General features: G+C 43.5%; 1 protein-coding gene across 2 annotated transcripts; it reads right to left on the reverse strand.

Moving 5' to 3' along the window:
- Positions 1–973: 973 nt before the first annotated feature.
- Positions 974–10,581, reverse strand: MGC64389 (uncharacterized protein). Of its 2 annotated transcripts, NM_001086266.1 has the most exon segments (9): positions 974–1,218; positions 1,220–1,317; positions 3,836–4,016; positions 4,479–4,573; positions 5,121–5,247; positions 6,783–6,880; positions 7,004–7,132; positions 7,208–7,382; positions 10,256–10,352. In NM_001086266.1, coding segments are annotated over 8 exon segments (885 nt in total). In that variant the 5' UTR covers positions 7,356–7,382; positions 10,256–10,352; the 3' UTR covers positions 974–1,209.
- Positions 10,582–11,562: the final 981 nt, after the last annotated feature.

Below are 11,562 nucleotides of genomic sequence, written 5' to 3' on the forward strand. Positions count from 1 at the left end.
GGTGACCATTGGAAGTAATAATTCAGGAAACAGAGCATTTAAAAGCACGATTGCAAGATGGTTGAAGCAGTGCATTGTAACAGCATATTCATTACAGTCAGCACCGGAACCAGCACCTAAAACACACTCCATCGGAGGGATGGCAGCTTCATGGGCACTCAGAGAGCAGGTATCAGCAGAAGAAATCTGCAGAGCGGCCACATGGTCATCTTTTTGTACTTTCTCCAAACATTACAAGTTTGATACATATTCTAAGGATCTAGCCTGTTTCGGGCGTTCAATTTTGGAGGCGGTCAGGGGCGTAACTACAGAGGAAGCAGACCCTGCGGCTGCAGGGGGCCCCATGAGGCTCTCATTGATGAGCAATTTGAACATATATTGGTAAAACAGGACAATCACTGGATATGTTTGGGGCCCTAAAATTAATTTGCTGTGGGGCCCAGCAACATCTAGTTACGCCACTGGAGGCGGTTACTGCTGAATAAATATTTAGCTTGTAAAGTCCCTTTGTGTGCCCACTGCCATGTGAAAGGAACAGGAAAAGTGAAAATCAAATCATACTTACCGACATTTTCCTTTCCTGGACTGGAACATGGCAGTGGGCAGGGGCTTCCCTCCCAGGGGTATTGTGATCAGTCAGAAAGAATGGCCGCCAGAGAGGAAGGGGAAATAAGGGGAAGTCCTTTTATTCGTCACTTCCTGTGCCTTCCTCACGGCAGGAGGGATTAACCCTTTGTGTGCCCACTGCCATGTTCCAGACCCGGAAACGCAAATCTCGGTAAGTATGATTTGATTTTCAGTCGTCTGTCACAAGAATCAAGTGGGTTTGTCAGTAGCAGTGGGCGGGGCCTAAATAATCTCCTTCTTTTCCCAAATATAATGAGCGGCTTCCATGTCTCTAGGCCACAGTTGCCTGAGGGTGGAACCAGAATTTGTGAGGCGGCGGTTATAATAAAATTACGGACACAATCTCTCATGTTTCTACTTCTTTATTGTCATAGTACTTGTTTTTTTCTCTATTCACGCCCCTAATTCCTCAGTCTTCAGTCACAGCTCAGTCTGTTGTGTGTTGGGCTCCATTGGAGCGCGTGTAGGGGAATAGGACGAGTTTATTCACCCGTTTAAATGTGTCTGCGCTGTCCCTGTGTCCTGTTCAGGGATCTTTTATCTCATGGACAAGCCGTGCATTGGGTGGCGTCGACCCCAGACCTAGAAGCGAAAATGATAAGTCGGTGGCGGCCACCTCTCCCTCATAATACTCATCGAATCTCTCGCTCTGAGCCTCAGTGAAATGGTTCCTCCAGTCACCCGCAATCCCTAAAGGGAGAGAAGAAGAAATAAGGAGATGACCCGGTGCAAAGGATGAGAGGCACCTGCTGCAGTTTGGGGGGAGTATGAACAGTCCTCCAGGACACCGTACAGCAGGGTCCCCAACCTCTTTTTACCCTTTAGCAACATTCAATTGTGAAAAGAGTTGGAGAACAACATAGGTGCAAAAACTTCCCAGACTTCCTATTTTAGCCCCTATGGGGTACAGTGGGTACAGTTGACACAAAAAGAGCCGAAGCTGAAGCTGCAAAAAGACCCAATGCCACAAAAGGAGTCGACGCTGAAGCCGCAAAAAGACCCAATGCCACAAAACAAGCCAAAGCTGAAGCCGCAAAAAGACCCAACGCCACAAAAGGAGCCGAAGCTGAAGCCGCAAAAAACCCAACGGCACAAAAGGAGCCGAATCTGAAGCTGCAAAAAGACCCAATGCCACAAAAGGAGCCAAAGCTGAAGCTGCAAAAAGACCCAACGCCACAAAAGAAACCGAAGATGAAGCCACAAAAAACCCAATGGCACAAAAGGAGCCGAACCTGAAGCCGCAAAAAGACCCAACGCCACAAAAGGAGCCAAAGCTGAAGCTGCAAAAAAAAAAACAACGGCACAAAAGGAGCCAAAGCTGAAGCCTCAAAAAGACCCAATGCCACAAAAGGAGCCGAAGCTAAAGTTATGAAAAGTCAGTAAATGTAGCTACTCCAGACAAACCCCACAAGATAATTGCCTCCGTGCAGTTCCGAAAAATATATGTCCGGGTTCAGGTCCAACTGTCATAGTACCTCACTCAAAAAACAGGACAGGCGGCACTCCAGATAAAAACAAGGTGGTTTATTGGAACCGGTCACAGACCAGCATTGCCTGACGAGTTTCAGGAGGAACTCCCTTAAAGGGGTGGTTTACCTTTAAGTTAACTTTTAGTATGTTATTGAATGGCCAATTATAAGCAACTTTTTATTCAGTCTGCATTGTTTTTTTTTTTTATAGTTTTTGAATTATGGGCCTTCTTTTTCTGACTCTTTCCAGCTTTCAAATAGGGGTCACTGACCCATCTAAAAAACAAAAGTCTGTAAATCTAAATATTTATTGTTATGGCTTCTTTTGATCTCACCTATTCATATTCCAGACGGCTGAAATTGCAAACTGGAGAGCTGCTGAATAAAAAGCTAAATAACTCAAAAACCAATTGCAAATTGAAAAGAAGGATGAGAAATCCCCTATAGGCAATATTTTGCATTATGCTCCCTTTTTTGATTTGTTTGGGATTGTGATCTGAGCGTGAAGGTTATAGAGTAAGTTAGTTCTCCCTTCAGAGGACGTGATACGTTGAGTCCCCTAAATCTAAGGGAAGCTTTCTGGATTTTAAAGTTAGACACCAGGATTCCCACTGATCTTAATACAAGACATGATATTTCATCCCTTTTTTTATCAACCCTCTTTTCCTGGTTTGAACTTTGAATATCTTTGATTCTCTGTGAATCTCCTGTGTATTCATATTTTGATGTATTTCATGACATTATTGAATGTATCTCTAATATAGGTGTAATGCAGACATTATAAGCTCAGCTTCATGTACTATATGTTTTTTAAAATGGGACACAATTCATTGATTTATTTAATGCTGGAAGTCACAGATGGACACACAACCTCATGGGTCATATTTGTGGACTGTTTATATAACAACCAATAGAGGTCGCTGTTGTATTGACTATTTAAGGAAGGAGCCATTTTCAAGGTGTGATCCTATGATTAAGGTAGTTCCCCCCAAAATGCATCAGGCCATGCTGTTCTGTGACCTGTTACAATAAACCACCTTGTATTTATCCAGAGTGCCGTCTGTCCTGTTTTTGAAGCTGAGAAAAAACACGAAGCCACGAAAGGAGCTTTTATGGGGCCCGACCACCAATTGTTTTGTTCTAACTTGTAGGGGGCCCGGCCACCAATGGGTTTTAAACTTTTGGGTCGGACTGGCCAACAACTATTATGGGGGCCCCTGCCAGGAATTCAAAAAGAAGCACCTGCTTTAATGCCACTGAAAGCAACATCTAAGGGGTCTGAGAGTAACATGTTACTCACGAGCCACTGGTTGGGGTTCAGTATAGGTGGGGTGGGATCCTTGCCCAATGGGCAATGAGCAATACAGCAATTAAGAGCCAGACCACTAGACGGCACTGTACTCCCACAGACTGATTTCATATGGTCTCAAGGACTTGTGTTTGCACAGTCTATTTACCCAACTTCTATGTAACACTGAACTGTTCCCTTAAGGACAGCCCATCTGTTCACTTTTATTTTTTACACTAAGCAAAGACAATGAAGGGCCAAGACCTAAGGATAAAGAAGGAAGTGAAAATTGGAAGAGGTCCAAAAACAATACGGATGGAGGCGAGTGGACAATAAGACAAGGAAGCGCCTCTGCATGTGGGACTATAGTTTGTCAAGAACTTAGTTAGTCATCTAAAGCTGAACTCCAGTGACTAATTCAATTAGGGACCCCAGCACACAAAGACTGTACCTTTCCTCATGAAAGGGGAGATAGATTGATCCATCACAGCGGAAGGAACGGACGAGTAGTTGGTCAATGGATTTTCCTTCATGGCCTTGAAGGATGTGTGTTGGCAGATCTTCTCCACAATTGTCTCTGGCAGATCCTTCCCTAGAAATGAAATCACTTTTCGGATTTCACGCTTGGGGTCCTGTAGAAACCAGAATGGGACTCATGGGAACCTTATTAAAGAAAAAGGGGGAGTCTATGCTCTCAGTCCAAAAAGGGCAGCACGGTGATAGGGATGTGGCCCAATTCCCAAGGCTCCATGATACAACTAGACAAAATATATGTCACAAAACCCGTCATTCGTTTAAAATACAAAGTTTTATTGAATTTTACATCATATCAGATTAAAATTAGTACATACTGACCCCATATGACCCACCTTACGCGTTTCATACCCTCCGTTACTTAATCATAAGTGTTTGTATTACATTAACAATACCTTATCTGCTTAGCAGATACCTTATACGTGACTCTTTATTGTCTCCTTGTTACTTACTATATCTCTCTATTACTTTACATGTCACCCCAGTACCTTATATGCCTCACTATTTCTTTAATTTATTCTCCAGTACCTTCCACCCTTTTACATTAAGAGATCTCTCACCTCAATCATATCCTCGTAGAACAGGTACAACATGTTCTGTTTCTTCCTCAGTTCCCACCAATCTCTCACATGAGGACCCCATGGTCCATAGCCCACTGACATAAGAAAAGTAAATATATATATGAGATTCATATTGGTGCCTCTACTTGTACAGCAACTGTAGAGACAAAGTGGGGGTAGCAGATATGGTTGCACAATAGGGGATATGCTGGTTGAATATAATATGACCCTAACCCAATCCCTTCCAACCCAACTTGGCACGGCAGCTCTATTTATAGACCCACAACGTTCCACCCATCTTTGATGCCACACAATGGGATGGGGCAGACGTACACCTATAGGACAGGCTGATAATATTCTACATGTAAGATGAAAATAGTATAGCAAGAAGGTGAGGAACCAGTAGGCGGTAAATGGAGAAAGAAGACAAGTCAAAACAAGAAGGAGACAATAGGTCAAGATGGAGACAGCTGGACAAGACTGAGAAAATAAGGCAAGATGGATGTAGTAGAGCAAGGAGGTAACAGAAGGAAAGTAACATATAGGAATAGATAGAAAAAATAAGGCAAGGTGGAGATAGTAGCGAAAACTGGTGACAGTGGGGTACGGTATAGAGAATTAGACTAGACCTGTAGCCCTCACCTTTTCCCTGCATAAACTTCTCCAGATACTTGTCCCACGGCCCCGGCTCTGGATGTAACTGATTCATCTTGTCGAAATGATAAAATGAGACTGCTACGTCCTTTGGGTTCCTTGCCACATAAACGTACTGCAGGGAGAAGAGTTACACGGAGGACTGGGAATGTGTGTCTTAATAATCCACCTTCAATTCATATTAATCATTTCTACATGTAATTATAAAGGGTCCGGTCTACTCCATCCAACAGCCCAGTCTACAATACTCATGAAATGAGAGAAACTTTGTCTTTTACCCATGCAGCTGCCCTGTCTGCTTTAGGCAATTGAAGCCAATCAGAACTGAGTATACAGTGGTGAGTGAAAGTTTAGGAACCCTTTAAAATTGTCTATATTTTTATATGAATGGGACCTAAAACATCATCTGATTTTCAAACAAGTTCTAAAAGTAGACAAAGAAAACCTAGTTAAACAAATGAAACAATAATGATTATATTTGGTCATGTAATTATTGTAATTATTGTGTATTATCCAATAACATCAGTATTCGTTGTGACCCCTTCCCCTTGTGCAGCAATTATTGCAACTAAATGTTTGTTTGTTTTTTGATCAGTTCTGCACATAGACTGGATTTTAGCCCATTTCTCCATACAGAACAACTTTAGTTCTTGGATGTTGGTGGGTTTCCTCATATGAACTGCTCGCTTTATGTCTTTCCACAAGATTTCAGTCAGAGGACATGCTTGCAGTATTCTTCTGGTCTATCCACATGATCTGTAGACAGTCAGCAATATTTTGGGGGAGAGCAGTTTCTCCTTGCTACTTTGCTATACATACCATTACTGTTCAGTGTTCTCCTGATGGTGGACTCATGAACATCAACATTCACCAATGTAAGACAGGCCTTCAGTTTCTTAGAAGTTGACCTGAGTTCCTTTGTATCCTCTCAGACTATTAGATGCCTTGCAGTTGGAGTTATCTTTGATGGTCAACCACTTCTGGGTAACAACAACCTTGAGTTTCTTCCATTTGTTCATAATCTGACTGTTGACTGGTGGAGTCCAAACTCTTTAGAGATAGTCTTGTAACCTTTTCCTGCTTTATAGTCATCAACAACAACTTTTTCTGAGGTCCTCAGTCACCTGCTTTGTCTGAGCCATGAGACACGTCCACAAATGTGTTGTATTTGTGATCAGGCTTTGCTGGATCCCCATTCTTTAAATAAAACAGGGTCTCTCACACCTGATTGTCATCTCATTGACTGAAAACACCAGCCTCTGATTTCCCCTTCAAATGATATGATAATCCTAGGGTTTCATTTTATTTATCTAGGTTTTCTTCAACTACTTTTAGGTCTTGAAAATCAGATGATGTTCTAGCTCACAGTCATATAAAAATATAGAAAAATGTAAAGGGTTCACCAACTTTCAAGTACCATTGTAGATGGCACCTAAGAGTGATGTCACACACTCACTTCTGATTGGCTACCACTGAACTTAGGAGACTCATAGACCAAACAATGGACTGGGCTGTGTGTGGGAGGTTGGTGAGGCAGTGGAGCACCCAGCACCCAATGCGCTCAGTAAAGGCAACATCTACAAAGTGCACCCTTCCAGCTGTAGCCCCTCGGACAGCCAACTGCATAATTTAGGAGCAGCTAATCCTTACCTTGCATTTCTTTTCCCAAAAGGATTTAGGCAGGAGAGATACAGTGAGGTGGGTCTTGATCATACGGGGAGAGGGGACAGATTCTAACACCAGGGAACCTGATAGGAGAGGAAAGGATTAGGTACTGGTAACTTGTACAGGTAATTGGGGTGTAGGAGATCCCTGTTAGAAGGCACAGATTCAACTGATGCTGGAAACCTAATTATAATCTTTGACCTCACCTGACGCTACTTGTCCCGGCGCAGAGAATTCCAACATTGGCACCTTCATGTGTATGGCGTCCCGCTTGCTTTTATCTGTGTCCCCATCACTAAGAACCACATCAACAATCTCACTGATCCACGTTGTACCTGGATAGGGGACACATTTGTAAACAGAACATCCAGGGACACCTGCGTAACCTGAAGCAGAGCTCCTCTCCATACCTGACTTGGGGTAAGTGCATATGACAATATCATCGGCTCTGGCCTGGAAATTCTTGATTCGCTCCCAGTTTGAGGAAAAGGCAGCAATCATGGGAATTCCATAGACGTCCACCCAGTCTTTGCGTCGCCATTCTAACTCACCTTCCATCCCAAGAACGTAGAGGCAGCGCTGGGACTGGAAGAATAGGAAGAAGCTCTTTGTTACACCACTAGACCTCGTCCCCCATATGACTGGTCCCTACAGTCTCACAACAGCAAAAGAATCTTAAAGAAAAATGGCTTTTGTTTTTATCGGCAGCAACAGGTTGGAAAAAAAGGCAGTTTTCTTCCAGAAGCAGATTTAACAACAAAAATAACTTTCAGCAGCAGTGGCAGTTCACCAAAAACAAAATGGCAGCAGGTAACCATGTGTGTGTACGGATACATTGACTGCAATTCATCAAGTTGCCTGAGCTCTCTGTTTCTGTGTCAGTCAGATGAGAGACTGACCAGCCTGGGTTACTAATTACTAATTAGCCACCCAAGCCCACATGTAAAATTCAATGGTTTTGTACACATTCGCTCATATATTGGGGTAAAACTACAAAAAATGATGTACAAGATTCTGCAGCCTTGTGCCTTTATATGGTCACAGAACAACCCCTCAGTGACTTCTCATATCCTTATCATTTACAGTAGGGGGTACATTATCCCTTATAATACATGAGTGATACTCAGAGTTCCCTGTATAACTCAGCCTGCAGCCTTGTGCCTTTATATGGTCACAGAACAACCCCTCAGTGACTTCTAATATCCTTATCATTTACAGTAGGGGGTATATTATCCCTTATAATACATGAGTGATACTCAGAGTTCCCTGTATAACTCAGCCTGCAGCCTTGTGCCTTTATATGGTCACAGAACAACCCCTCAGTGACTTCTAATATCCTTATCATTTACAGTAGTGGGTACATTATCCCTTATAATACATGAGTGATACTCAGAGTTCCCTGTATAACTCAGCCTGCAGCCTTGTGCCTTTATATGGTCACAGAACAACCCCTCAGTGACTTCTAATATCCTTATCATTTACAGTAGGGGGTACATTATCCCTTATAATACATGAGTGATACTCAGAGTTCCCTGTATAACTCAGCCTGCAGCCTTGTGCCTTTATATGGTCACAGAACAACCCCTCAGTGACTTCTAATATCCTTATCATTTACAGTAGGGGGTACATTATCCCTTATAATACATGAGTGATACTCAGAGTTCCCTGTTTCCAGTTGAAAAGCTAATTTACAATAGAACAAACTGTGTCTGATGTTGCACTTGGTAGCGCAGTTGTTCTTATACGTTTGTGGCGTATCTGCTGCTGCACAAGTCACAAGTCACAAGTCAGATGAGAGAAAACCAATATTTTCGGCTGAACTCTGCAGCTACGAGGCAAGTCAATCACATTTTGTAAACAAAGGAAAAGCGTAAAGGAAGGAAATCTAATTCTGTAATAGGTTGAAACGAAAAATGGTCCCTTATGTTGCACTTTTGTAAATTTCTCCTTAATGTAAATATAATATATATAATAATCATTTATTAATTAAATGATTATTGGAGTAAATTGGTTTAAATTAATTGAGGTTTTTTATTTCATCACACAATATATATATAAAATCATGTACAAAATTCATTTATCAAATGTCGTATGTAGCAAGTCATTTATAGCATTAAATTCATATTATCAGTTTGTATATAAATATTTATTTCATCTCGATTATCGTAGCAGCAACTTGAAGCATAAAAAGTTCTATATTAAAAATAGACCAATTGTGTAATAGAACTGAAATGGTTTTCATTTTGTAGGAAGCAGGAAAGGGACATAAAAGCATCTGTAACAGGTTTAGATCACTTGTGATTCTGCAGCAAATCTGCAAATGTTAATTATACATAATTATCAGCTAAGGAACAAATCAGCAGGACTCAGGCAGTAGGACAGAGGCAGCAGCATGAGCACAGAGAGGAGTGGGAGGGCGGAGCCACAGCGGGAGATAGGATGGAGGAGCGGTCCTAGAGCCCGCCAGATCTATCAGGAGCAGCCCACTTACACAAGATATAGAGCGGCCCCACGGGCAAATGCCCAAACAGTCACATGGTCAGTCCGGGCCTGTTTCCTGGGCTCACAGATGCATTTGTCTACTAGTCACTCAGGAGTTGCCCAGGAGTTCTGCTTCTTTCTTTATAGCTGTAATTACCACCCCACATGAGCACCCACCTATCTGGACAGGCACCTCTCGTATAGAGGAAGAGTTAAACTCCCAGGCTGGGCAGTTAAGGGGTCTGAAGTGGAGGGAGGGGGAACAGAAGGATTATCTGCCCCCTGGGAGTGAGACGAGAATGTAAATATACTGAGTGGAAGGACAGATTAACCCTGGGGCTGCTGCTAAAGGGGCGAATTTCAGGAAATAACAGAAAAGAAACTTAGTGGTTGCAGCTCTTGTAACTGCTCATATAGACACTTGTCTCTAGAATTAAATAAAGGCCTGAAAGTCTATGGGGACACCTGTAACTTCAGCATCAGATTGTACAGCAGTGGCAGTTAATGAGTCAAAAAAGGGTAAATATTGAAAGACTTTAACCCTCTGCAGTGCCCCAGGTGTAACAGACTAAAGTGATTGCAGGTCCTCTTGCTCGGCTGCATTCTTGTACTTATATGAGGGGATTGCAACAGTCATAGGCCTCTATCAGGAACGGGCCTGGAGCCACAAATAAGGACTGACAAGAGCTACAGACCCAGGAGTGGTCCTGTTTTACATATATTCATAATAATGTTATAAAAGAAATACCGGCCAGTCCACCCTGTTATACCCCTGACATGTTCCTCACTGTACTAAACACATGCTCTTTGCTCTTTGCTCTTTGCTCTTTGCTCTTTGCTCCACTCCTTGTCACCCCTGCCCCAAGCCCGTATAATACAACTGCCCATAGAGATCCCATAGGGTCAGACACAGAACTGGCTCACTGGAAGGTACAACTGTCGGTTCATCTATTGGGTCAAATTAGTACAAAACTGACCTGAAATGCAGAAAGTCCAACTCAGCGACGGGGAACTTCTGGGGAGAGAGAAGTGGAGCTGAGAGATCAGTGACAATCTAGAGCTGGGACAGAGAATGCCGAGAGGTGGAGCTGATTTCTTGCTGAACATACAGATTAGAGAGAAAAGAGTGAGAATTAGGGGTAAGGTGAGACTTACTGGGACAGGGGGTGGAGAGAGACAGAGAATGGGGCTGGATGAATCCATTAATATAGGTGAGAGAATTTGTGAGAAAAGGGTTGAGGCTAAGGTGACAGTTGCTGGGTCAAGGGTCATGTAGAGACTTAGTGGGACAAAAGTAGCTTGAAGTAGAGAATTACTTGGGCAAGGGACAGGGGTACTAAAAACTACGGACATCATTCAGGAATAGAATTAGTGGGAAAATTGACCCAGGCCCGGACTGACAATCTGTGGGTTCTGGCAAATGCCAGAGGGGCTGCTATAAGTTCCAATAGAAAGGCCATATTTAGGGAGCTGATTGGGCCTCTCTGTACCTGAAATGCCAGGGCCTATTTTAATTCTCAGTCCGGACCTGAATGGACCAATGTGAGGAGAGAACTTGGTGGTGACGGGATAGGGGTGAGGAGAGATTACACGGGGCAGTGGGCAGGAGTGAGAAGAGAGTGTTAGTGGGACAGGAGTGAGGAGAGGGTTAGTGAGACAAGTGACAGGAGTGAGGAGAGGGTTAGTGGGACAGGAGTGAGGAGAGGGTTAGTGGGACAAGTGACAGGAGTGAGGAGAGGGTTAGTGAGACAAGTGACAGGAGTGAGGAGAGGGTTAGTGGGACAAGTGACAGGAGTGAGGAGAGGGTTAGTGGGACAAGTGACAGGAGTGAGGAGAGTGTTAGTGGGACAAGTGACAGGAGTGAGGAGAGTGTTAGTGGGACAGGAGTGAGGAGAGTGTTAGTGGGACAGGAGTGAGGAGAGTGTTAGTGGGACAGGAGTGAGGAGAGTGTTAGTGGGACAAGTGACAGGAGTGAGGAGAGGGTTAGTGGGACAGGAGTGAGGAGAGTGTTAGTGGGACAGGAGTGAGGAGAGTGTTAGTGGGACAGGAGTGAGGAGAGTGTTAGTGGGACAAGTGACAGGAGTGAGGAGAGTGTTAGTGGGACAGGAGTGAGGAGAGTGTTAGTGGGACAGGAGTGAGGAGAGTGTTAGTGGGACAAGTGACAGGAGTGAGGAGAGGGTTAGTGGGACAAGTGACAGGAGTGAGGAGAGGGTTAGTGGGACAAGTGACAGGAGTGAGGAGAGGGTTAGTGAGACAAGTGACAGGAGTGAGGAGAGGGTTAGTG

This window comes from Xenopus laevis, chromosome 9_10S (genome assembly GCF_017654675.1).
Source record: "Xenopus laevis strain J_2021 chromosome 9_10S, Xenopus_laevis_v10.1, whole genome shotgun sequence".
Taxonomy (NCBI): domain Eukaryota; kingdom Metazoa; phylum Chordata; class Amphibia; order Anura; family Pipidae; genus Xenopus; species Xenopus laevis.